Below are 26,939 nucleotides of genomic sequence, written 5' to 3'. Positions count from 1 at the left end.
GTACAAAGCACTGGACAGCATATGGAATCCCTACAAAGTGGAAGAAGGCCATTTGGCCCATTGGAGGAAACCCATGCAGACATGGGGCACATATGCAAACTTCACACAGACAGTCACAAGAGGCTGGGTCACTGGCGATGTGAGGCAACAGTGCTAACTACTGAGCCGCCATGCTGATGTCTTTTTGTTTCGTGTTCTGGAAACTTTAATCACCTCATCCCTCCCCCAACCCCAATCTGTAAATTATTTTACACTCCTTGTGACCCCTTTATTTAGGTTTTCCCAATAGTGTTAGTGGGAATGCACTCCATTCAGAAATCGATGGAGTCAAGAAGGGAATGAGTGAATAAAGTTACACAATTAGTATCCTACAGAAAAAGGGGAACAAAAAAAACATTTGATATTGTGTTGTGTTTTTGTGGAAATCCAGCATCTGAACTTTGGTACATGAAACGCAAAACAAACATCATGTTGTAAATGACGAGTGAATGCTTTTTTAAACATTTTACAAAATTATCAAAGATTTCTTACTCCTTTATGATGGGACCAAGCTGGGTGCCCAGGTCTGCACAGTAGAACCATCTCTCAAACAGTACATCAGTGGAATTGTCTACATAGTATCTGTCAAAAGAAATCTAAGCATTAACCTTGCAGTTGCATCTTTTAGTGACATATGATTGTTCCTCACAGAAATACAAAAAAAACCCCAAGCCTGTCTAAATGGCAATCTTAAAAATGTATAACCAGATTCAGTGGAATGTATAGTTACGCTCAGCTACAGTTACTTCCAGAAGAAGTTGCTTTGAAAGTTTATGAACACAATCCAGCTGGCAAACCCAGCACATGTGGAGTAACTCATTCCAGTTGCAGTGTGAACTACTGACATTTTTCTTCCTATGATAAATAGGACTATTTATTTCATTTCCAAACAACAATAAGAGAATGTTTTCGCAGTGCATTGGATATCACAAAACATATTTATAAAAAGTGATTTTGATTTCATCAATGAAATTATTGTCATTATCGTTCCAAGGATATTACTCTGTGAATGTATTTTTTAAATCTAAATTTCAGTTTTTCTTTTTGAAATCTAGCAACAGAACAAAATATTGGATTAGACACTCTCACTTACCCTATTCCAATGCAGTTTTCTAATTAGCCATTCAAAGGTCTGACAATTTTCTGTTGAGTCTGGCAGAATTCATGAACTCCCTGGCTGACTTCAGCTTTGTGTGTTTTTTTCCCTTTAGGAGGAAGCTCCTTTTCCTGATTTCTTCAGCTTCCAGCTTTCTTTAGCCTATCTTTCTAATCTTTAATCTCTTTGATCTTTCCATTGAGATCTTTTGCACTGCATTACTTGGTATCTGAGTTCTCAGCTGAAAAATGTGTTGCTGCAAAAGCGCAGCAGGTCAGGCAGCATCCAAGGAACAGGAGAATCGATGGTTCGGGCATAAGCCCTTCTTCAGGAATGAGGAAGGTGTGCCAAGGAAGCTAAGATAAAAGATAGGGAGGAGGGACTTGGGGGAGGGGTGTTGGGAATGTGATAGGTGGAAGGAGGTGGAAGGAGGTTAAGGTGAGGGTGATAGGCTGGAGAGCGCGTGGGGGCAGTGAGATTGGGAAGAAGATTACAGGTCAAGAAGGCGGTGCTGAGTCCGAGGGTTGAGACTGAGATAAGGTGGGGGGAGGGGAAATGAGGAAGCTAGAGAAATCTGCATTCATCCCTTGGGGTTGGAGGTTCCTAGGCAGAAGATGAGGCGCTCTTCCTCCAGGCATCGTGTTGCCATGGTCTGGCGATGGAGGAGGCCAAGGACCTGAATGTCCTTAGTGGAGTGGGAGGGGGAGTTAAAGTGTTCGGCCATGGGGCGGTTAGGTTGGTTGGTGTGGGTGTCCCAGAGGTGTTTTCTGAAACATTCTGCAAGTAGGTGGCCTGGGTCCCCAATATAGAGGAGACCACATCAGGTGCAGCGGATGCAGTAAATGATGTGTGTGAAGGTGCAGATGAATTTGTGATGGATATGGAAGGATACCTTGGGGCCTTGGAGGGAAGTGAGGGGCGAGGTGTGGGTGCGAGTTTTGCATTTCTTGCGGTTGCAGGGGAAGGTGCCGCGAGTGGAGTTTGGGTTGATGGGGGGTGTGGACCTGACGAGGGAGTTGTGGAGGGAGTGGTCTTTTCGGAACGCTGATAGGAGAGGAGAAGGAAATATATCCTTGGCGGTGGGGTCTGTTTGGAGGTGGCGGAAATGACGGAGGATGATACGATGTATCTGGAGGTTGGTGGGGTGGTAGGTGAGGACCAGTGGAGTTCTGTCCTGGTGGTGATTGGAGGGGCAGGGTTCAAGGGCGGAGGAGTGGGAAGTGGAGGAGATGCTGTGGAGAACATTATCAACCACGTCTGAGGGGAAATTGCGGTCTTTGAAGAAGGAGGCCATCTGGGTTGTTCGGTATTGGAATTGGTCCTCCTGAGAGCAGATGCGGCGGAGGCAAAGGAATTGGGAATATGGGATGGCGTTTTTACAGGGGGCAGGGTGGGAGGAGGTGTAATCTAGGTAGCTGTGGGAGTCGGTCGGTTTATAGTAAATGTCCATGTAGAGTCGGTCGCCCGAGATAGAAATGAAAAGGTCTAGGAAGGGGAGGAAGGAGTCCGAGACGGTCCAAGTAAATTTGTGGTTGGGGTGGAAGGTGTTAGTTCAACCTCCTCATGGGAGCACAAAGTAGCGCTGGTACAGTCATCGATGTAGCGGAGGAAAAGGTGGGGGTTGTGCCAGTGGAGCTGCGGAAGATGGACTGTTCCACATATTCGACGAAGAGGCAGGCATAGCTGGGGCCCATGTGGGTGCCTATGGCTACTCCTTTGGTTTGGAGGAAGTGGAAGGATTGGAAAGACAAGTTGTTCAGGGTGAGGACCAGTTCAGTCAGTCGAAGAAGGGTGTCAGTGGAAGGGTACTGGTTGGTTCAGCAGGAAAGGAAGAAGCAGAGGGCTTTGAGGCCTTTGTGATGGGGGCTGGAGGTGTATAGGGATTGGATGTCCATGGTGAAGATAAGGAGTTAGGGGCTGGGGAAGTGAAAATCATGGAGGAGGTGGAGGGTGTGAGTGGTGTCCCAAACGTAGGTGGGGAGTTCTTGGATTAAGGGGCACAGGACCATGTTGAGGTTCTCTGAGTTCTCAAAATAAGAATGACTGTAATGTACAGCTTTTAACTTTATTTCTATATTTTTCTACTTTGTATCTAAGATTTTGTCTCTATGTATCTTTGTACCTAAGATGACAACATTATACACTTTCCACCGTAATCATGTATTTCATGGCAGTTGATAATAAAATCTAATTCTGATTCTAATTCCATCTTTATTTAAGCTAATCTAACTACTGTGAACCACTATGCTAATTGTTCAACTTGGTCAAATGTCAAAAGTGCCATATAGTTATTGACAGTGGTGGAAGTGAGGTTCTGCAGTGCAAGGGGTTTTATGTGGCAGAGACACAACCATATAGGTTGTGGTAATGCATCAGTTATACTACTGAATTTGTAATTCAAATTAGCTGGCATGAGAATACAGAAAGTATAAGTTCAAACCCCGTACAGCAACATAAGAAATTGAAATTAGCTTTAAAAAATTGGCAACTGTTGGGTTGCCAGTAAAAGCAAGGGGTTCACTCTTTAACAAGAATCACATTTTTTTTCTTCAAATAGAGCATCCATGGATTTTTCCTCTTACTTTACCTGAGTCCGTCAAACTCTGTCTTCAGCCTTGTCCTTTCAAAAACCAGCCCCACTGTGTTTGCCTGTCGCTGAGGGGAATGGGGTATCCGAGCTGGCAGCAAAAACATCTGAGGTTGGGGTTGAAAAGGAAAAGAAAGATTGCCTCACTTGGCTGGTTTGCAATGCAGAGTGATGCCAACAACATGGATTCAATTCCTGCACTGGCTGAGGTTTCCATGAAAGACTCTCCTTCTCAAACTCTGCTTTCCCCTTAGCTGTGGTGACCCTCAGGCTAATTTGTCTCTGTCGGATGAGAGAGCAGCCTTATGGTCTGGTAGGACTATGGCAATTTTACCTTTCGTTCTCAGTTGCATCCTCCTATTTCCATTTTTAAATGTACTTTCAATGATGTTCATTCTTGTCACCACAAGTGAAACATTACTGGTGTCTCAGGGGAGACCACCTCTTCAATGCTTTCAGGCTCCCTATCAGTGTTTTATTGATTGCAATTTCTTAGATATTCACCATTTCAACTGAGAAATGTTACCCCATCTAAAGGAAGTCAATCTGAGCTTTCATTCACAGAAACAGAAAATTCTCCATTCTATCACCTCTCCTAGAACGATCACCTAAAAAAGCCACTTTGACAAAAACTTACTTTTTCGTCCATGCTTTAAGTTTTCTCATTGTGTAGATTATTCCTTTATTATTTGATAAGATCTCTCAGAAACCATTCAAAACTCTTTAGGCATTGTAAAGTAGAAGACGGTTTGTTAGGACTGTCCTTTTGCAGGGTGGTGTAAGGACTGCATGTTTCCTCAGGAACTGTTTTACTTCCCAAATAGCATTAACATTGAATATTCACTCACTCAGTCTTTCTTATCTCTGAGTCTCACCCAATTGGATTAGATAATAATTGTTGTACTTTTCTAATAAATGCAAAAGGAATGTTTAAAAAGAGAAAAGTTCATACCAACTGTAGTTTCAGAAAAGTCCTCTACCTTGAAAGAAACTCCACTTACCTCTCCTTCCCGAATATGCACATCTTTATGTTTTCCTTTCTCTATGATCTTCAGGCACATGTCACCTTGACATTGGTAAAACAACTAAAAGAGAATTAATTGAAAAATATACCTGATCAGCAAATACTTGTTTTATTTCACAAAACGCTATTAGCTCACTTCAAGGCTGCTACAAGGTAAAATGAATAAGAAAATGGATAAAGAATGGAAAACAGGAACATAACGTTCCCATGGTTTCTTTGAATGTCAAGGTGAGCACATTAGATGGTGATCAACACATCAGTCCCAGCGCCAAGAAAACTTGGTGCCGATTGCTGATGGATCAGTTCTTTTAAAGTTGACGGGTGAGCATGAGCTGACAGCATTTGAATCCTTGGGTCTACGTTTTTGGCCTTCCAGCAGCAAGATAAATATCTTTCATACTCATTTTGTACAGTAGGGTAATGGAGAGAGGAAATTCAGAGGCAAAGACAGGGCTGTGAATTTTAGTTAGGAAACTAGCCACCTTGTTTATAGCTACTGATGACCTGACCAACAACCAGAAAAATGAATGTCATTTACAAAATACCATGCAAGGATGTAACAAACACTACATCGGGCAGACAGGCAGAAAACTAGCCACCAGGATACACGATCACCAACTGGCCATCAAAGGGCATGAAACACTATCACTACTATCCTTACATACAGATGAAGAAGGACACCACCTCAACTACGACAACACATCCATCCTAGGACAGGCTAAACAGAGACGCATACAGGAATTCCTCGAGACCTGGCATTCAACCTGGAACTCCATTGATAAATGCATCGATGTGGACCCCATTTACCAACCTCTGAGAAAAAGATCCGGAAATAATATCACCCACCTTAACAGACCAAAACTCATAAATAGAAAGTGGGACAGAACACCAGTGCTTCACTGGAGGCTCACTGATGATGTTACCCAGCATGGTGAGGAAGTGTCTGAGAACAAACCTGCCAGCTCAGTGAGCAAACTTACAACCTGAACCTCAACCTGAGCTACAAATCTTCTCAAAAATATGTTTATCAGGTGTTGGAGGCTGCTGACCAATTTGCATGTAAACAACAGGGAGCACTGATATGAACACTTCTTAATAACAACAATAACTTATATGTTGTTAATGTAATGAAACATCCCAAACAGCTTCATTGAATTATCTATTATAAAATCAAGTCAGACAGTGAGTCACACACAGGAGTGTTAGGTCAGGCAGCCAAATATTTGGTCAAAGTGGCTCATTTAAAGCAGTGTATTAATAAAGAAAAACAAGATACAATAGAGCAGTTTAAAGTAATTCAGGAGCCTGGGGCTGATACAACTAAAGGAATGGACATAAATAGTAGAACAATTAAAATTGAGGATGGATGAGAAGCTAGAATTAGAGAAGCACACATATCTAGGATTTGTGGAGCTGGACGAGATCACAGAGATAAGGAGGGACAGTACCACAGAGAGCTCAAGAACAAGGATGAAAATTTTAAAGTTCCAATGTTGTTTCAATAGGATTCAATGAGAATCAGCAAGCGCAGGATGAAAAAAGGTCATGTTGTGCTGCAAGTTAAAACAAGACCAGCAGAGCTTTAGATGACCCCAAGCTTTTGGAGAGTAAAATGTGGGAGACCAGCCAGCAATTTGTTGGAAAAATGAAAGCAAAAAATACTGTAGGTGTTGGAAATCTGAAACAACTGCAGAGAACGCTGGAGAAACTCTAAGTCTGGCAGCATCTGCTGAGAAACAGAGTTAGAGACAAAAAAAATGACAAGTGCTGGAATCCAAGGCAGACAAGCAGGAGGCTGGAAGAACAGAGCAAGATAGGCAGCATCAAGAAGTGGAGAAGTCAACATTTCGGGTGTTAGATTTCAAGTTTGAGATGACCTCTTTAGTATGTGTCGAATATAGAGGTAACAAGGTCATATATAGTGAGTTCAGCTGCAAATGAGCTGAGGCAGGATAGAGTCAGGCAGTACTGTGGAGACAAAAATAGGCACCTAAATGACGAATGATGTTGGGAGTTCGTTTTGTGATTTAAATGCAAAACCAAGGTTGAAAGCAGCCTGTTTTATCTCAGACTGAGATCAGAAATAGGGAACGGAGTTTGGAGCAGGGACTGAAAACAGTGGTTTTAGACTTCCAATATTTAGCTGGACAAATTTTTTGCTTATCCAGTTTAATCATTTAATAGCAGTGAAAAGTACATGGAGAATGCACCGATGAGATGATGTCTAACACTTAGCATTGACAAAATATATCTTTTATCAGCAATTCTCAAAACTTATTTTATTAACTTGGATCATCGCTTCAACTATTCAAAACACGGCTATAACAATATTTTCATTAAAAAAACAACTTCCCAGGGAAATTGCTGACTTTCATGCCATCCAGATTTAAAGTTAACACCACATTTGCTGCAGAGGATATATTTGTATTTTCCCAATCCAATTTCTATTGTTTTATTTCCAGACAGTTTAAGTTAATATTTGTGTGAGTGGTGTACTGCAATACTCATCACTGAGTAGTAAATATATGACTGTTCAAAGAGCCTGCACAATACAAGAAGCAAGGGGTTCAATTCTGAGCAGAAAATAACTGGCAAAAGTAGTAAGAAAGAGATTTTACAGGTTAATCAGTAATACTGGATAGAAATTAAAGTGACTTAATCATTTACCAGCCATTAACCCATATTTCTGACTGTCTGGATTTTGAAATCCTGTTGCCCAATATTTTCTTAAGCACTTAGCAAATACTCTGATCTGACATATTTGTGTATTTCAAAACATTTGTTTCAATTTGCTTTATATTAGGTAAATAACCTAAAATTGTAGGTTAATATATATTTATAAATACTTATATCACAACTTTTAATTTTTTCACAAAAATGAATTGAAACATCAAATAAAACATCATTAACATCAACAGCAAAACTATAGTGAGGTCTGAAAGTGCTTATCCAAGCAGATTCTTCAGAAAGGCAAAGAATTTAAGTGTCATGGAACAGGATAGTTTTCTCAGTGAGTACACAGAAAAGGTAAGAAGCATAAAGTAGCACAAAGTTATACAAATGAAATGTCCCAGTTTTAATATGTGCCTGTGTTAACTTAGCTGTTGCCAAGCCGTTCCTCCATAATCAGCTGAGCAAGCAGTTTGTATGCTGCAAATAGCTTCATCAATCCTAATTTAGAGGGGTAACAGTTGAAAATTCCGGTTTCCATTCAGTGACCTGGAATGTACTAGTATGTGGTTCAGCCCTCAATATACATGGGACAATGGGTGAAATCACAGCCAAAAGAAATTATGGGTGCAAGCAAATCAGAAAAATATCACTAAGAAGCCAAGTGACTGGAAAGGTGGTGGTTGGGGGCAGGAGGTTGGGGGTGTTGCCAAGGGGAACCTGTCAACAAAAGCTTAACTAGATGATGGCTGTGGCGGAAGAGTGACAGTGCCCTACCTCTGAGTTCAAGTCCCACCTGTTCACAAAGTTGTGCTATAACTTGTCTGAGCAGGTTAACTTTTTAAAAAAAGCAAATTCCGAACTAATTGGGAGGCAGGAAAACTTCATATGCCATCAAGATGCTAGCAAAGTAGGGCTCCTGAGCTGGGGTTCATCCACTCTGTCCACTTTTCCTGTCTTCATTTTTATCTTTCTCTTTTCTTTTTTTTCCTCTCTTTTTATTTTCTTACCTCTTGTCCTGAGCTTGGATGGCGTCAGCGGTAGCAAGCAATCCCAGAGTGGGGTCATGGCAGCGTTAAGTGAGCCCAGCACAGACCTCATGGCGAAGGCGAGTGAACCCAGATTGCATGTGAGTGGGCACTTGCCTACTTTTCTGGGACAATTGTGAGACCAGGCATTGGAATCCGCAGCTGCTACATTGGCGGAGGTGACATTTGCAAGGCAGGCCCAGCAGTGAAAAATAGAGCCTGAGCATCGACAACTTCATTGTTGGTTGGGTCTGGCACGGCGGTGGTGAAATGGTGATGGAAGGGCATCACAACAACATTGACAAGGTGGGCCCAGCGGTAAAAGATACAACACTAATGTCGGTGAGTCCGCTGCAGGTGGTAGTGATGGAGAAGAATCAGCCCAGAGCAAAATATGATGCCTGAAGTGTGGCACCTTCAACCTTGATTGGGTCCGGTATAGATGGCGCAAGGCAGTGGAAGAGAAATAGTGGCACAGGTATTGTTGATTATGAGTTGGCTCAGGACTAATGGATTCACTCCAAGCTATATCTTTCTATTTTTTCTCTTAGTCTTAACTATTCAAAATGATGCAGGATGATGCCAATAGTGGAAAAGCTTTTCACTGTCTTTTACCTTTTTCCTCACTGTAAAATATATGTGACAATAAAAACATTCATTCAAGGAAGTCACAGGTAGCAAGTTATGCACCTTTTAGTAAGTGTGTGTCAGTTCCTGAACGAAAGTTTTGCTACTAACAACATGTCTTGAAATACTGTGATATCCAGGAAATTTGAGTTTTCCTTGTGTGTTTAAATTTTGTTGATAATTATTGAGGATACAGAAGTCATAAAAACATAAGAACGTAAGAAATAGGAGCAGGAGTAGGCCATCTGGCCCATCAAACCTGCACCACCATTCAATAAGATCATGGCTGATCTTTTCATGGCCTCAGCTCCACTTACCCACCCTCTTACTATAACCCTTAATTCCTTTACTGTTCAACAAATTACCTATGTTATTTTTAAAAACATTAAATGAGGAAGCCTCAGCTATGTCGCTCGGTATGGAATTCCATAGATTCACAACTCTCTGGGTGAAGACGTTCCTTCTCAATTCGGTCCCAAATCTGCTTCCCCTAATTTTAAGGCTGTGCCTTCTTGAACTAGTTTCACCTGCCAGTGGAACATCCTCTCTCCTTCTATCTTATCTATTCTCTTCATAATTTTATATGTTTCTGTAAGATCCCCCCTCATTCTTCTAACTTCCAATGAATACAATGCCAGTCTACTCAGTCTTGCCTCATAAGCCAACCCCCTCAACTCCGGAATCAACTTGTGAACCTCCTCTGTACCCCCTCTACTGCCAGTATATCCTTTCTCAAGTAAGGTGACCAAAACTGCACATAGTACTCCAGGTGTGGACTCACCAGCACACTATACAGCTGCAACATAACCTCCCTACATTTAAATTCAATCCCTTTAGCAATGAAGGACAAAATTCCATTTGCCTTCTTAATTACCTGCTGTACCTGCAGACCAACCTTCTGTGATTCATGCACAAGGACATCCAGGTCTCTCTGCACAGCAGCATGCTGCAATTTCTTTACCACTCAAACAATAGTCCTTTGTACTGTTATTCCTACCAAAATGGATGACTTCACATTTATTGACATTGTACTCCAAATGCTGACCTTTGCCCACTCACTTAAACTATCTATGTCCCTCTGCAAAGTTTCACAGTCCTCTGCACACTTTGCTCTACCACTCATTTTAAGTGTCACCCGCAAACGTTGACACACTACACATGTGCTGTATATTAGCTTGGATAGAGAACTGGCTTACCAACAGAAAACAGACTCAGGATAAAGAAGTCTTTATTGTTGACAAGTTATAACTAGTGAGGTGCCACGGGGTTCAGTCAGATCTTAGGCACCAGCTATTTATAATATTTGGATGCAGGGATAGAAGGTACCGTAACTAAATTTACAGATGACACTAAAATAGGTGGTAAAATAAGTTGCAATTAAGAAATGAGAAACTTACAAATGGATATGGATAGTTTAGGTAAATGATCCAAACTTTGGCAGGGATTTAATCATAATTTGTTATAGAATCATTGAGTTATACAGCATAGAAACAGACCCTTCCTTCCAACTTGCCCAAGCCAACCAGATCTAGTCCCATTTGCCAGCATTTGACCCATATCCCTCTGAACCCTTCCTATTCATATCCTTTAATTGTTGTAATTGTCCCAGCACTACCTCCTCTGGCAGCTCATTCCACACACGCACTAACCGCTGCATTCAATAGTTGCCCCTCAGGAAACTTTTAAATCTTTCTCCTTTCACCTTAAATCTATGCCTTCTAGTTGGTCAGAAGAATAAAAAGGCAGCACATTATTTAAATGGAAAGAAACTTCAAAATGCTTCAATGCAAAGGGATCTGAGTATTGTGGTGCATGAACTGCAGAAAGCTAGTATGCAGATACAGCAAGTGATCAGGAGGGCAAACAGAATTTTGGTGTTTATTGCTAAAGGAATGAAGTATAAAAGTAGGGAAGTGCTGTCACAACTGTACAAGGCATTGATGAGACTGCATCTGGCGTACTGTGTACAATTTTAGTCCACTTACTTGAGGAAGGATGCAATTACTTTGGAGGCTGTTCAGAGAAGGCTCTCTTGACTAATTTTAGAGATGAAAGCTTTGTCTCATGATGGCAGATTGAGATCTATACTCACTCAAGTTTAGATGAATGATTGAAGATTCAATTGAGACATAAAACATGCTAGTACAGGTGATTGACTAACGTAGAGGTCGAGCAGATGTTTTCCATTGTGAGGCAATCTAGAATGAGAGGTCATAGTTTTATATTAAGGGATGGTAGGTCTAAAACAGAGATAAGGAGGAATTATTTCTCTCAAAGGGTTATGAAGCTTGGGAATTCACGATCTTGCAGTACGGTGGATGTCGAAACATGAATAAATTTAAGGAGGAGATAGACAGATTTTTAATTAGTAATAGTAATGGGGAGCGGACAGGAAAGTGGAGTTGAGGCCAAGATAAGATCAACCATGATCATATTAAATGGTTAAGCTGGCTTGAGAGGCTGAATGGCATTTTCCTGCTGTGAGTCCTGTTGAATTCTTCTCATTTTGCTCCTGTAAGAACAAATGGTCCAGAGAGCAAGAGAAGTACAGAAGGCATTGTCACTAAGTGACTGCATCACCCAATGGAGGAGTTCGAGAAAATATAAAGAAAGTTTCTGAAAATCAAAATGTAGCCCTCAAGAAAATTTCAAGAAGAGCCCTCAGGAGTATAAAAGCCATTTTGACTTCTGGTGTGAGTATTGGGTGAATACAGAAGTGAAATAGGTACATACCTTCATTCCACTGAGAAAAATGGAATGAGAAGGATATGAAAGATTTTCTGATCTCTTAAATTCCTGTATGTACAATGACCATGGAATAATTATGTTTTACCTCTTCTCCTTCTTCTATGTGGTAATCTTTCCTTTCATTAGGTCCTCCAACAAACATTACTTTTAACTGGCCACTGTGCCTGGAAGGCATTATTATAAAACACAGTATTAGCCAAAAGCCTTCAGATTTTAAGAGGTAATTGAGAATTAATAACATGCTAAAACATACGTCAATAATGATGATGTTCATTTAATGAGTGTTGATTTACACAAAATTTAACTAATAAATTAATACATAATGACAATGTATCCCTTCTGTTTCCGTGTCAGCTCCACCTTTGAAGCAGTCGTCAATGACTATTGAATGATACAGGAGTAGGTTATTTGACCCAGTTGTGCCTGAATCTATCTACTTAGAAAAATAGCCTGCATTTGTATTTTACTGGATGCAATTTTGCTTTTCATTTTCACTGTTTCAATATACCCCTCCCCCAATTCTAATTAAATGCAACACAGAGATCAAGACAACTAAGTAACTTCTAATGAAGAATATGTAGCCAGTACTATACTATAGGAAAGCATAGTAGCCCTCAAGAGTTGCAAAGATAACATCCCTTACCCTCTTCAAATTGTGCTTAGACCCTGTTATTCTGCCTGCAAAGACAAATAGGCCTCAACTTACTGTCTTATCCAAAACATTAATGATGCAGCACCTTACAGTACTTCACTTAAGTGCCATCCTATATTGTTTAGAGGGAGGAGTGGGATTGAAACTTATAAGTTTCTAACTCAGCAGTAAAACTGTTATCACTGAACAAAGCCTGGCACCCTCATGCATATATCCATGGTGATTACTATTAGATTGAAATTTCCATTCTGCTGCAGGTACAGTTGGAATGGGTATAAAAATAACAAGATTGTCGCAATGGTGCCCTCTTTCCCTGAAGGTTTCTTTTTACATGGTGCATACTTTCAAGGGTATACATGACGTAAGCAGTTACTTTTGGTGACATTTGGGAACCAAATTGAAGGAGTGGTCTTGTGGCGGCCATCCATTAGGACATGTGCATACATGTCCCTGAACTCTAGCCCTGAGCTCACGAAAAGGCCTTAAATAAGAATGTCAGAGACCATTTCCACAGCGGCCCCAGTCTCAGGTTTTGTCCCAAGCTCTCACGTTCCATTCTTGAACCTCTCTAACTGTCGACCTTCTTTATCAAACCTGTCTAAGCATCATTTATGTGTTTGACCATCTCTGCCAAGTGCATTAACATTGTTGACTTATTTGAGGGAACTATATAAATTCAAATTATTGCTGGTGGTAGCCCTTGCTGTAATTTGTTTCCTGGTAGGGGTGAGCTCTCTGCTTTGTGATGCTAGTGGGAGCCTCAACTCACGAAAATGGTTTGGGGGGAGAGGGACAGAGCAGTGGGTGGAAGTTATCTCTCCAACCACCTTTGGTACTGCCACCCTGCTCCAAAGGACGGCTCAGCACTACCTATCAGGTGCTCCAGGCTGAGGTCACCATGTGGGTCCCACCTTCTCCACCTCACCAACCCCCCACCTGAGGTGTGGTGACCCTCAGGTTAAACCAGCACCTGTTGTCCTTCTTAATGAGAGAGCAACCCTATAGTCCTTAGGATCAAGAAACATGACCTTGCTTTAACTTAGAGCAGTGAGATCCAGGACATACACGATCAAAGGTCAGCTCACTGGTTCAGAGACACAGGAACAATAGTGACCTCTGAACATGGATTTGAAGTGCTTCCAAATAAACCTGTTGGACTATAACCTTGTGTTGTGTGATTTTTAGCTCTGATCATGGACCCATGGTATTATGATACATGTGAAATGCAGACTATACAGTACCTGACATGCAGCAATGCAGATTATATTTGATTTGATACACAGCAGTCTGTTTGCAATCCCATTATTTACTGTTACAATATTGCAATGTGTGTAACATTCTTCACTTCCCATGAAAAACCCTACATATTCCGCCCTAAGGTACTGAGTTCGAACTGAACTGTCCTGCCGAATTAAGGGCTATATGAGGGGAAATTCTTTAATTGCTAATGAGTGCCCGAAGAACGATAGCAAAACTAAGACTTTCATAAAATCCAAGCTTTTTCCAGCATTTAATACTGTCAAAATCATGCATTGTTTTCTTTCAACCAACATCGAAGTTTGAAAGTAAAGGATTGAATCTCAAAGGGGGCTGAAAGCTGCAATACACAACTGGAGAACCCCCGTTCAATGGAAAGTTGTGAAACAGGCAGCAGTGCGCTGCGTTGAAATGTTCAACTTGCAGCTTTACCGAAGGAACTCACTCAGTTTTCCCCATGTGGGAAAGGCATGCACGGCAGTTTGACTTACATGAGCTTGTTGCAGACAGGGGGGTTAAAGTACTTCTTGTTTTCTTCGATCCATTTGTTAACGTTGTAAAACAGCCCCATCGTTCGGATGTGGTGAGTTAGATATGTTAGTACCTGAGAAACAGAAATATTAAATCGCATGCACCTCTTGGTATCGTCGTACCCCAATGCATTGTAATAACTCTCTGCCCATTTCTCTAAAGCAACCGGTTCAGAGATAGTATTACACACCTCTGGAGCAACGACTCTTGACGTTGAGCCTCCAAATTCACACACAGGCAGAGGGCAAGTGAGTTCGGTCTCGTTTTATTGACCATAACCAGGGGTGGGTGCTGCTAAACGCGTTTTGATTGGAAATTTACAAGCTGGGGAGAAGGAAAGGCTGTCGTTTGGGAAGAACCTGGAACAAATTTGAATAAGTTCCCTTTATTCGACACCATGAATCCCCCGACGCGCTCCCTCTCCCCCCAAAAACATTCCCACAATTTCGAAAGATCTGCTGTATGCGGAATAATGATGTGGAGGAGCCGGTGTTGGACATCGGTAGACAAAGTTAAAATGAACTCAACACCAGGTTATAGTCCAACAGGTTTATTTGGAAGCATTAGTTTTCGGAGCATTGAACTCCATCAGGCAACTGGTGAGGTCGGACCTGCTCCATAGCTCCCTGACAAAGGAGCAGCGTTCGGAAAGCTAGTCCGCATATCCATATATATTCACTTCACTATCTCCATCAACCTCTCATCAAATAATTCGGTCTGGTTTGTCAGCCACCACTTTCCTTGAGTAAATCTCTGCTGGCTGTCTCTCAGTGTTGACTTGGGTTTGACCAAGTTTCCTCTGGTGTGTTTCAAATGATTGAGATCTTAAATGATTGAGATAAGATGGGGAGGAAATGACAGGAATTTGTTTCACCCAGAGGGTTGTCAAGATTTGAAATTCTCTTGTTAGAAAGAGTACTGGAGAGGATTCATTTGCTGTGCTATGGGAGTAGGCTGAGGTATGAAACTAAATTTAAACATTGTTAAAATGTTTTTTTAAAAATGTTGTGTATTTTCCAAGATGGAGGAGAGGACCATAAGTTCATGTCATCCTTCTCTTCATGTTACTTGGCACCCTTTTTAACAATATGAATACGATATTTGAGATTTGTAATTCAGGTTGGGGTTCAGGTTGTAAGTTAGCTCGCTGAGCTGGCAGGTTTGTTTTCAGAAGTTTCATCACCATGTTAGGTAACATCATCAGTGAGCCTCTGGTGAAGCACTGATGTTCTGTCCCACATTCTATTTACGTTTCTTGGTGACACATTAAGGTGGGTGATATCATCTCTGTTTTTTTTCTCAGAGGTTGGTAAATGGGGTCCAAATCGAACTGTTTGTTGATGGAATTCCGGTTTGAATGCTAGGTCTCTAGGAATTCCCATGCGGGTCTCTGTTTAGCCTGTCCTCGGATGGATGTGTTGTCCCAAAGTGGTATCCTTCTTCGTCTGTATGCAAGGATACTAGTGATAGTTGGTCACGTCAAGTTGGTGATCGTGTATCCTGGTGGCTAGTTTTTTGCCTGTCTGTCCGATGTAGTGTTTGTCACAGTCTTTGCAGAGTATTTTGTAAATGACATTAATTTTGCTGGTTGTTGTTATAGGCTCTTTTAGGTTCATCAGTAGCTGTTTCAATGTGTTGGCAGGTTTGTGGGCTATCATGATGCCAAGGGGTCAGAGTAGTGTGGTAGTCATCTCCAAGATGTCTTTGATGTATGGTAGCATGTCTAGAGTCTCTGGGCGTGTTGTGTCTACTTGTTTTGGTTTGTTGTTTAAGAATCAGTGGACTGTGTTTATCGGGCACCCATTCTTCTTGAAAATGCTGTGTAGGAATGTTTCTTCTGCTGCACGTAATTTCTGTATGCTGCAGAGTGTTGTGGCCCATTTTAAAATGTCCGTTTGTGGGTGGTTGGGATAATTGTTTCTGCAGTTAAGTATCTGGTTTGTGTGTTGCTTTCCTGTAGACACTAGTCTGCAGTTCTCCATTAGCTGTTCATTCCACTGTGACATCTCCGAAGGGCAGAGTGGTAGATGGGATCTATATGGACTTCAGTAAGGCGATCAACAAGGTTCCCCATGGGAGACAGGTTAGCAAGGTTAGATCTCATGGAATACAGGGAGAACTAGCCATTTGGATACAGAACTGGCTCAAAGGTAGAAGCAAGAGGGTAATGGTGGAAGGTTGTTTTTCAGACTGGAGGCCTGTGACCAGTGGAGTGCCACAAGGGTTAGTGCTGGGTCCACTACTTTTCGTCATCTATATAAATGATTTGGATGTGAGCATAAGAGGTGTAGTTAGTAAGTTTGCAGATGACAACAAAATTGGAGGTGTAGTGGACAGCGAAGAAAGTTACCTCAGATTACAGTGGGATCTTGATTGGATAGACCAATACACTGAGAAGTGGCAGATGGAGTTTAATTCAGATAAATGTGAGATGTTGCATTTTGGGAAAGCAAATCTTAGCAGGACTCATACACGTAATGGTAAGGCCCTCGGGAGTGTAGGTTCATAGATACTTGAAAATGGAGTCGCAGGTAGATAGGCTAGTGAAGAAGGCGTTTGGTATGCTTTCCTTTATTGGTCAGAGTATTGAATACAGGAGTTGGGAGGTCATGTTGCGGCTGTACAGGACATTGGTCAGGCCACCGTTGGAATATTGTGCGCAATTCTGGTCTCCTTCCTACTGGAAAGATGTTGTGAAACTTGAAAGGGTTCAGAAAAGATTTACAAGGATGTTGCCAGGGTTGGACGATTTGAGCTATAGGGAGGGGCTAAACAGACTGCGGCTGTTTTTTCTGGAGCGTTGGAGGCTGAGGGGTGACCTTGTAGAGGTTTTCAAAATAGATGTGCATAGATAGGATAAATAGACAAAGTCTTTTCCCTGGGGTGGGGGAGTCCAGAACTAGAGGGCATAGGTTTAGGGTGAGAGGGGAAAGATATAAAAGAGATCTAAGGGGCAACTTTTTCACACAGAGGGTGGTACGTGTTTGGAATGAGCTGCCAGAGGAAATGGTGGAGGGTGGTACAATTGCAACATTTAAAAAGCATTTGGATGGGTACAGGAAGGGTCTGGAGGGATATGGGCTGGGTGTTGGCAGGTGGGACATAGTTTGGGTTGGGATATCTGTTCGGCATAGATGAGTTGGACCGGGGTCTGTTTATGTGCTGTACATCTCTATGACTCCACGTTAAAATGATGATCTTTTAGTGTGTCTTTCTTCTGCTTTTGACGTTTTCACTCTCATTATTTGATCTTATACCGCTAAGTTAACAATTTTCTTTAGTAAATCCCTTCACAATTACTTTAAGAGTTTAAAGAGAGCTTCTTTTTCTTAAATGTTTTGGAAACATGACAGAAAAAAAAATCTTAAGTGATTATAATGATGTACATTTACTAAACACAGCAATTTAAGTCTTTTAGCTTCCCATGCTTTAATGAGAATTTTTATCCTTCCTCAAAGGAACTAATGTCAGGTATCAGATATCAACTGCATTACATGTCCAGCTTTATGATTTGTAGCTTTGATAAGGCTTTGTGATCTTCAGTTTTCTAATGTATTTTCTACCATTTATAACAGTGTTCAACTTCTACAGACAGGCTGAGTACTGCTATTGCTTCTGCACCTTTTCTAACTGCCAGTGTGCTGCCTTCACAGAAGCTTACTGGTTGTGTGTGCCTTTAAATTGCTAATTTTTTTTTAAAAATTGGTTTTCATACTGCCATGTTTTCCTTCTTTCTTCTCCTTGGATGGTACTGGCTTTTGTACTGCTGAAGATTTCTGTCAGTATTTGATATAGTTAAAAATCACACAACATCAGGTTATAGTCCAACAGGTTTATTTGGAAACACTAGCTTTCAGAGTGCTGCTCCTTCATCGTGTAGTTGTGAAGCAAGACCATAAGACACAGAATGTATAGCAAAAGATTACAGTGTCATGCAACTGAAATGATATATTGTACAAGCTTAGATTGTTGTTAAGTTTTTCATTTTTTAGAATGGATTGCAGGTATCAGTTCATTAATATGTAAATCCACAAACTTCTTTTAACTCACATTCTCAAGATAGCTTTGGGTTTTATTTTAAAAATGTGACGTCTCAGCTCAGACAATGCATTAAAGGCGTGAGGTTAGAGTCTGTCTGTATTCCAATCTTGAGTCAGACTGGTTCTATTTCCAAAGTGGAATTTACAAAATATTACATAGATTGACTGTCTGCAGGTTGTGCTATTTTTGAGCAAATTAGAATGCATCTGTAAATATAATTCTGCAAATACAAATTCACCCCATTGACTTATGTGTGCGCGTGCTTGCAGGGGAGAGAGAGAGGGAGAGAGAGAGAGAGAGAGAGAGAGAAAGTGTGTGCTTGTGAGTGTGAGTGCACATAAGTGTGTGTTTGTGTGTGCAAGGTTGGTAAAGAGTGCGTGTGTGTGTATGTGATGGGGAATAAGCCTGTGAGAGGGTTTGTGCATGGGTCAGAGTGTGCGTGTGTGCGTGGGGGGGGGGGTCTATGTGTGCGTGTATGAGACTGTGTGTATGTGAGAGTATGTATCGTGTGGTGGGGTCACCTGTAGTATGACATGAACCCAAGGTCCTGGTTGAGGCCATCCTCATAGGTACCAAACTTGGTATCAGTCTCTGCTTGGCCACTTTGTGTTGTTACATGTACCGAAGTCTGTCTTGGAGGATGGTCACCTGAAGATCCGAGGCCCAATGTCCCTGACCACTGAAGTGTTCCCCAACTGGGAGGGAACATCCCAATCTGGTGACTGTTGCGCAGTATCCATTGATACGTTGTCGTAGCGTCTGCTTGGTCTTGCCAGTGGACCATGCCTCAGGGTATCCTTGCCTGCAGCATATGCGATAGACAACAATGGCCGAGGCACATGAGTACTTGTCGTGTACAGGGTGGCTGGTGTCCCCAATTGTAATGGCGGCATTTTGCTCAAACAACACACAACCTGCAGGCAGTCAACCCAAGTAATATTTTCTAACTTCATCTTTGGAAATAGAAACAGCCTGACTTCAAGATTGGGATACAGGCAAACTCTAACATCACACCTTTAATGAGCTGAGATGTCACAGTTTTTTTATAAAACCTGAAGTTATCTTGAGAATGTGACTTAAAAGACGTTCTGGGATTTACATATGAATGAACTGAAACCTGAAACCCATTCTAAAAGATGAAAGGCTTAACAGCAATCAAGGTTTGTTCAATATATCATTTCCGTTGCATGACACTGTACTCTTATGCTATAAATTCTTTTGGTCCACAACTATCTGATGAAGGAACAGCACTGTGAAAGCTAGTTCTTCCAAATAAACCTGTTGGACTATAACCTGGCATTGTGTTAATTTTAACTTGGTCCACTCCAGTCCAACACCACTCCTCCACTTCATAGCATTTTATATGTGAGAACGGTGCTGCCATGGTACATGTGCTAATTTCCACTGGTACCAACAATGTGTTTGAGGCAGATTCACTGCCACAAATCATTCTTAATTGCATTAGTCCTATGTTACTGATATTAAATGGGGAGCAATGCCCCACACAAAGTTTTTGACACAGGACAGGCTCAATCTTGATAAACTAAACAGTTGTATTACAAACTTCTCAACAGCTAATTACATTACATCTGAATTACAGGATAGGCCCTTGTGAGACCTTGAGCTAGGTTTAAAAGTACACATTAACTTTCATATACATAGAGCTTTACTGAACTCACACCTCAGAGGTGCAGTCCTCTGAGGACTGACTGACACTGCAACCCCCATCCTCTCCCCATTATAGACACTGCAACCCCCCTCCTCCCCCAGTATAGACACTGCAACCCCTCTCCTCCCCCATTATAGACACTGCAACCCCCTCCTCTCCCCATTATAGACACTGCAACCCCCTCCTCCCCATTATAGACGCTGCAACCCTCCCTCCTCCCCCCATTATAGACGCTGCAACCCCCTCCTCCCCCAATATAGGCGCTGCAACCCCCCTCCTCCCCGCATTATAGGCACTGTATCCCCCTCCTCCCCCCAATTATAAACACTGCAACCCCCCTCCTCCCCCCATTATAGACACTGCAACCCTCCTCCTCTCCCCATTATAGGCACTGCATCACCCTCCTCCCCCCATTATAGGCATTACATCCCCCTCCTCCTCCCCCCATTATAAACACTGCAACACCCCTCCTGCCCCCATTACAGACACTGCAACCCCCCTCCTCCCCCATTATAGACACTGCAACCCCACTCCTCCCCCGTTATAGGCACTGTATCCCCCTCCGCCCCCATTATAGACGCTGCAACCCCCCTCCTCCCCCATTATAGGCTCTGCAACCCCTCTCCTCCCCCATTAGAGGCGCTGCAACCCCCCTCCTCCCCCCAATATAGATGCTGCAACCCCCCCTCCTCCCCCCATTATAGGCACTGCAACCCCCCCCTCCCCCCATTATAGGCACTGCAACCCCCCTCCTCCCCCCATTATAGGCGCTGCAAACCCCCTCCTCCCCCATTATAGGCGCTGCAACACCCCTCCTCCCCCAATATAGGCGCTGCAACCCCCCTCCTCTCCCCAATATAGATGCTGCAACCCCCCCTCCTCCCCCCATTATAGGCGCAGCAACCCCCCTCCTCCCCCCCCATGATAGACACTGCAACCCCCCTCCTCCCCCATTAGAGGCGCTGCAACCCCCCTCCTCCCCCAATATAGGTGCTGCAACCCCCCCTCCGCACCTCCCATTATAGACACTGCAAACCCCCTCCGCCCCCCCATTATAGACACTGCAACCCCCCTCCTCCCCCATTAGAGACGCTCAACCCCCCTCCTCCCCCAATATAGGCGCTGCAACCTCCCCCTCCGTCCCCCCATTATAGACACTGCAAACCCCCTCCACCCCCCCATTATAGACACTGCAACCCCCCTCCTCCCCCCATTATAGACACTGCAACCCCCCTCCTCTCCCCATTATAGGCACTGCATCACCCTCCTCCCCCCATTATAGGCACTGCAACCCCCTCCTCCCCCCCATTATAGACACTGCAACCCCCCTCCTTCCCCATTATAGACACTGCAACCCCACTCCTCCCCCATTATAGGCACTGTATCCCCCTCCTCCCCCATTATAGGCTCTGCAACCCCTCTCCTCCCCCATTATAGGCTCTGCAACCCCTCTCCTCCCCCACTATAGGCACTGCAACCCCCATCCTCCCCCATTATAGGCGCTGCAAACCCCCCTCCCCCCATTATAGACACTGCAACCCCCCTCCTCCCCCAATATAGGCGCTGCAATCCCCCTCCTCCCCCCATTATAGACACTGCAACCCCCCTCCTCCCCCAATATAGGCACTGCAACCCCCTCTGCCCCCCCATTATAGACATTGCAACCCCCTCCTCCTCCCCCAATATAGGCGCTGCAACCCCCCTCCGCCCCCCCATTATAGACACTGCAACCCCCCTCCTCCCCCACTATAGGCGCTGCAACCCCCCTCCTCCCCCAATATAGGCGCTGCAATCCCCCTCCTCCCCCCATTATAGACACTGCAACCCCCCTCCTCCCCCCCATTATAGACACTGCAACCCCCCTCCGCCCCCCCATTATAGACACTGCAACCCCCCTCCTCCCCCATTATAGACACTGCAACCCCCCTCCGCCCCCCCATTATAGACACTGCAACCCCCCTCCGCCCCCCCATTATAGACACTGCAACCCCCCTCCTCCCCCCATTATAGACACTGCAACCCCCCTCCTCCCCCATTATAGACACTGCAACCCCCCTCCTCCCCCCATTATAGACACTGCAACCCCCCTCCTCCCCCATTATAGACACTGCAACCCCCCTCCTCCCCCCATTATAGACACTGTATACCCCCTCATTCCCACCCCTTCCCCAGTTGCTCTGTGCAGACTCTGTCTCCACTCCCCTCTCACACAGACCCGCCGTGTGTCCCTTCCTGCTGTTCATGGCTGTTATTGGGGCGGGGATTGTGGCCCTTTGTCCCGGGTCTTTTCCTCTCTCAATTTATTTGGGGGGGGAGCCGAGGGTGAAAGAAGGAAAACATCACTGAGAAAGCCGAAACATTTCAGCCTGAATATTTTCCCCCCTGCTCTCGCCTACCTTCCCTCGGTGTTCCCTGAGGACTGTGAGGCGGGGGCGGGGAGGCCTGGCCCGGAGCCGGGGCCTGAGGGTGGTGGCCGCGCGAGGCGGCTAACGCTCGCCCGCCAAGCGGCCTTCGGAGCGGGGGGGGAGGGGAAGGAGAAGGAAAGCTGTCGCCTCCCTCCAGGCCGAGGGTAGATGGGACATTTCTCGGGCGTTGATGTCAGAGCTCCAGTGGCGCAATCGGTTAGCGCGCGGTACTTATATGACAGTACAGAGTGAGCCATGCCGAGGTTGTGAGTTCGAGCCTCACCTGGAGCACATGTTTTATAGGCAACCCGAAAAAGCAATAAAAATCACCGCTCCCACCACATCCCCCCGCCAACCTCCCTCCAACTCCAAATTAACTACTAACTCAAATTAAAACCCTCTGTTTTGGGGGGAAGAATTATATTGAAAGTGATAAATAAATCAATCCGCAACTAAAGATACGACCAGTCCCTCTCCCCCGGCACTGCAATACTACCGGTAATGTTAATATTAAACATATTAATAAATATATTATTCATTTGCAATGTTCTACTTTTTAGCATTTAAACCGTTCTGTTTATTTACTTTTTGGGGAATGGAGCTCAAAAAAAAGTGTCGAAAAATTAAGTTTACAAAACAAAAAGCAGTATCTGAAATGTATTCTGAGCGGTTTGCAGTACAGAATATGTTTAAGCTTTGCCTTCATCGTTGCAAAAGCTTTTACACACCAGCTTATTATTACAAATCTCTGCAGTTTTAAAACTGCAATGACCTTAGGATAGTCTGCTTCATTGCAAATCTGATGGTCTTGCTCAATAATGCAAACTGTATCAAGGCAGATTTTTGGTTTCATTTTCTATCCATGTGATAAACTAAGTAATGTAACTTTTTCCCCCTTATTTTTCCTTTATTTCTCTATTTTGTATCTAAGATCTGCACTTACGTAATTTGTACCCAAGATGGCGTCATGTGAGGCAACATTATAAACTTTTCACTGTACTCGGGGACTTTCATACTTGAGTATACATGACAACAAAGGATATTCTATTCTATTCTACTTTCTGATGCTGAATTATTAATTAGATTTTTTTTAGAGACAAAAAAGACAGACGTTTACTACAAACCCACAGACTCCCATAACTAACTGGACTACACCTCCTCTCATCCAGTATCCTGCAAGAACTCCATCCCATTCTCCCAATTTCTTCGCCTCTGCCGCATCTTCTCGGAGGAGGAGACATTCCACTAGAGAACATCCCAGATTTCCACCTATTTCAAACAATGTGCTTTTCCTCCCTCTATTATCCAGACAGCCCTCCACTGCACCACCACCATTCCCCGATCCACAGCTCCAAAACACCCAACAATGCAATAAAGACAGATACCCCCTTGTTCTCATCTAACACTCCACCAGTCTCCACATCCAACGCATCATCCTTAAAAACTTCCGCCAACTCCAGTCGAGTTGGGGTAGAAGGCAAGGCTATTGACGAAATAACTCAATATGGCTGGGTCTAAGTAATAAATGATATCTTTACCAATGATGCGCAGATCCTCTGCATTAATAAAGTAAATGGAAGCAATTCCATGATAAAAACTAGCTCCTAATGGAAAATAATGCGATTAAGTTAAACTGAATGTAATTTAGAAATGTCAAGATGTGCCCAAAGCGCTTACTTTATCTCACTGTGATGAAATAGTTAATCACATAAGCAGGGTGCAGATACTTCATTAGGAAGATCCAGGTTAATCCCTGTTCCACAATAAGTTTTTCTGAACTATCTCTCCAACATGCTGGACTCTGCACAGAGACATCACTCATCTGCCTTGAACTGAAAATTCTGTTCTTTGTATGGATGTGTGAAAATTTCTAATCAGAAAAGGGAATGTCTGCTGATTTTACATAAAAAAAGGACCTCAGGAGTAGGCAGGACGAAAATAATCAGCCAGGGTTCCTGCTTGTACCCAACTGGCTACTGTCTGAAAAATGGACAGAACACACCACACAGTTTCTCTTCAGGGAGGCCAAAACTGACCTGTGTGCAATGATAGAGAATAAATGAACCCCCTGAGAATTGTGTGTACTGATTTGGAGGTGGTGAAGGTCAGAGTGGTACTGAATGTCTGCACATCACCATAATTTGTGGGATCCCTGAAAAAAATGTAAGTGAATTCCCCAGGCTGTGTTGTTCATTGTAGATAGTCACTAATGCCATGTTCTGGAGGTCCACCTTTCACACCAGTCTACACACTCAGAGGGAGAGGACTATTGGATTTGAGTCCATCACAGGAACTTTCCCAGGTGCAAGGTAGGAACTGTATGCTTCTGATCAGCAAGGTTTTCACTGAGCGGCTAGCAGCTATCATTAACAAGAGGATTCTACTCACACCAAGTACAGCTGACATGTAACCATCACAGCACTCACTTTTGATGTGCACACGGCCTCTGGAAGGCAGCTACAATGACTACACACTACACACAGTTCTGTGTACCTTCTAAGATGGATATTGTGGTGACAAGGGCTACCCATTGAAGAGCTGAAAATGTGTTGCTGGTTAAAGCACAGCAGGTCAGGCAGCATCCAAGGAACAGGAAATTCGATGTTTTGGGCCAGAGCCCTTCATCAGGATACTACCCATTGAAGACCCAGCTATAAACGTTTGACTACTATGACTACTAATGTATGTATGAAGCTTCGCACTGATGCAGAGGAAAGATACAACATGCCATGGCGTAACTTGAACAAGACATAGGGCTTCTGAAGATGTGATGGAATCTTACAGTCTTCACAAGCAAAGGTTTCCTGCACAAACATAGTATTCTGTACCCTGAACAGCTTGATGCTACAAAGAAAGAGCAATTACACACTGAGGGTATTGTTCAGCACGGTGAGGAATTTGAGAATAAGGATGATGATGACAGGCATTGGACTGTGAAGAATTACAGGGACTACGTGCAAAGCACCAAGAGATACTGGTAAGAAGTTCACATGACCCTTACTCATAGATCCATGCAATCCAATACAGTTTCAGAACACAGTGGCCCACTGCTGCCTCACTCATTAACCTTAGCGCAAACTAATCTGAGTTACAGTGGCTGTAATGGAAAATGTCTGAAACTCATGATGTATTCCCAATGCAAACACTTTAATGGAGCCAATGAGCTCCCAAGCTCCAAACAGTGTCCCAAAAACATGAAAAGGATTCTGGTTTGCCACATCATAAGTGTAATGGTGCTACAAAGATTTTCAAGCCTTCACGAGTGCAAAAGTTGTGAAATCTGTGAATCCAGAGTCCAGATAGGTGCTGTTTCTCAGTTTATAATGCGTGGACTTATGTGGTACTCACCCCATCCCTCACACGTTTAGCTGAATGTGAGTTAGACTGAGGACCTTACTGACCCATGGCCTTGGTTAACCTTGGTCATTGGTCTATGGCTGTCCGAGGCCTGGAGGGTCGTTCCATGTTCAGGGTCTGTGGTACAGGTGGGAGCAGTGTCACTGCAGAGGCAGACACAAGTCATGTGTCCTGGACCAAGTAAGTTAACACAAAATATTACGGGGCTGAAGGCAACTCCTCTGGAGAAGTCATTGAGGCACGAGGACTGCTTCGTTTTCCTCCTTTATATCTCATGAAACCATCCCCTTTATGATGCTGCTGAGAGGCCATCTCCATATACCTGGACCTCTCCATGGAAATGCCCATCTCCTTGGCTTGGGCAGCCAGTCCACTTCTTTCACTAAAATTTGCTAAGTACCCAGAGGACAGTGTACTCCTGCTATTTCCTAATATCGATTTTCACTTGTTGTAGTGTTTATCCTACTTGACCATTTTGTAAGGGGCACATCCTGAACACTTGTTAATCTCTCTATGAAGTTTTGTTCTATTTTCCTATCTCTGCCAATGTAACTGCATGATGTACCTCCATCTGACCACATTTAGTGTTCCTTGCAGAAATGCCACACTTCGCCTTAATTTTCTTGGCAGCAAAAAGAATGTCTGACATATTCAAGATAATACGAGAGCCACAATTCAGAAAAAAAATTGCCTAAACCTGGCACTTAGTGATAAGAGGGAGATTTAGAACAGTATGTAATTTGCATATCCATGGTTCATGGGACCAACGGCACACAAAAACGAGCACTAACTCTAGGCTTCTCTATAACTGCACATCTGTCTCAGAACCACATATTTATCTTGCCTAAATTCTCTCCATGCATGTTGCCTCTATTTACAACCAGGTAAAGAAGTATGATGACTCCCCTCTTTGATAACCCCTATCAGTCAATTACAACAATTTTTTAATTTCTTTTTTAGCACATAGCTTCTCTTAGACTTAGTTAACCAGATCAAAAATGAAGGACAGCCAATGGCAAAGCTTTTCTGAGTGAAACAGAATGGACAATTGTTACCCAAGAATGAGCTGCCAGAGGAAGTGGTGGAGGCTGGTACAATTGCAACATTTAAAAGACATTTGGATGGGTATATGAATAGGAAGGGTTTGGAGGGATATGGGCCAGGTGCTGGCAGGTGTGACTGATTGGGTTGGGCTATTTGGTCGGCAT

At 43.3% G+C, this 26,939-nt stretch overlaps 1 protein-coding gene and 1 non-coding gene across 3 annotated transcripts in view; one reads left to right on the top strand and one right to left on the bottom strand.

The window, feature by feature from the left end:
- haao (3-hydroxyanthranilate 3,4-dioxygenase) overlaps window positions 1-22,477 on the bottom strand; it is a 35,551-nt gene extending 13,074 nt beyond the window's left edge. Inside the window, exons 1-7 of one of the 2 annotated variants that reach the window (XM_060830875.1) lie at window positions 22,366-22,477; window positions 14,450-14,618; window positions 14,220-14,332; window positions 11,905-11,983; window positions 4,724-4,807; window positions 3,723-3,829; window positions 532-621 (exon numbers count right to left, since the gene is read on the bottom strand). In XM_060830875.1, the coding sequence (XP_060686858.1) occupies window positions 532-621; window positions 3,723-3,829; window positions 4,724-4,807; window positions 11,905-11,983; window positions 14,220-14,299 (440 nt within the window). In that variant the 5' untranslated portion in view covers window positions 14,300-14,332; window positions 14,450-14,618; window positions 22,366-22,477. The remainder of the gene's footprint in view (window positions 1-531; window positions 622-3,722; window positions 3,830-4,723; window positions 4,808-11,904; window positions 11,984-14,219; window positions 14,333-14,449; window positions 14,619-22,365) is intronic. The other variant, XM_060830874.1, reaches the window with a different exon arrangement.
- A 95-nt stretch (window positions 22,478-22,572) lies between these two features.
- Window positions 22,573-22,665, top strand: trnai-uau (transfer RNA isoleucine (anticodon UAU)). The gene is given in 2 exon segments: window positions 22,573-22,610; window positions 22,630-22,665. It is a non-coding gene; the product is annotated as a tRNA-Ile (tRNA).
- The last annotated feature ends 4,274 nt before the right edge of the window (window positions 22,666-26,939 follow it).

The sequence above is a fragment of the Hemiscyllium ocellatum genome, chromosome 10, assembly GCF_020745735.1.
Source record: "Hemiscyllium ocellatum isolate sHemOce1 chromosome 10, sHemOce1.pat.X.cur, whole genome shotgun sequence".
Taxonomy (NCBI): domain Eukaryota; kingdom Metazoa; phylum Chordata; class Chondrichthyes; order Orectolobiformes; family Hemiscylliidae; genus Hemiscyllium; species Hemiscyllium ocellatum.
The sequence above is the reverse complement of the archived record's forward strand: the minus strand, read 5'-3'. Positions and strand labels throughout refer to the sequence as shown.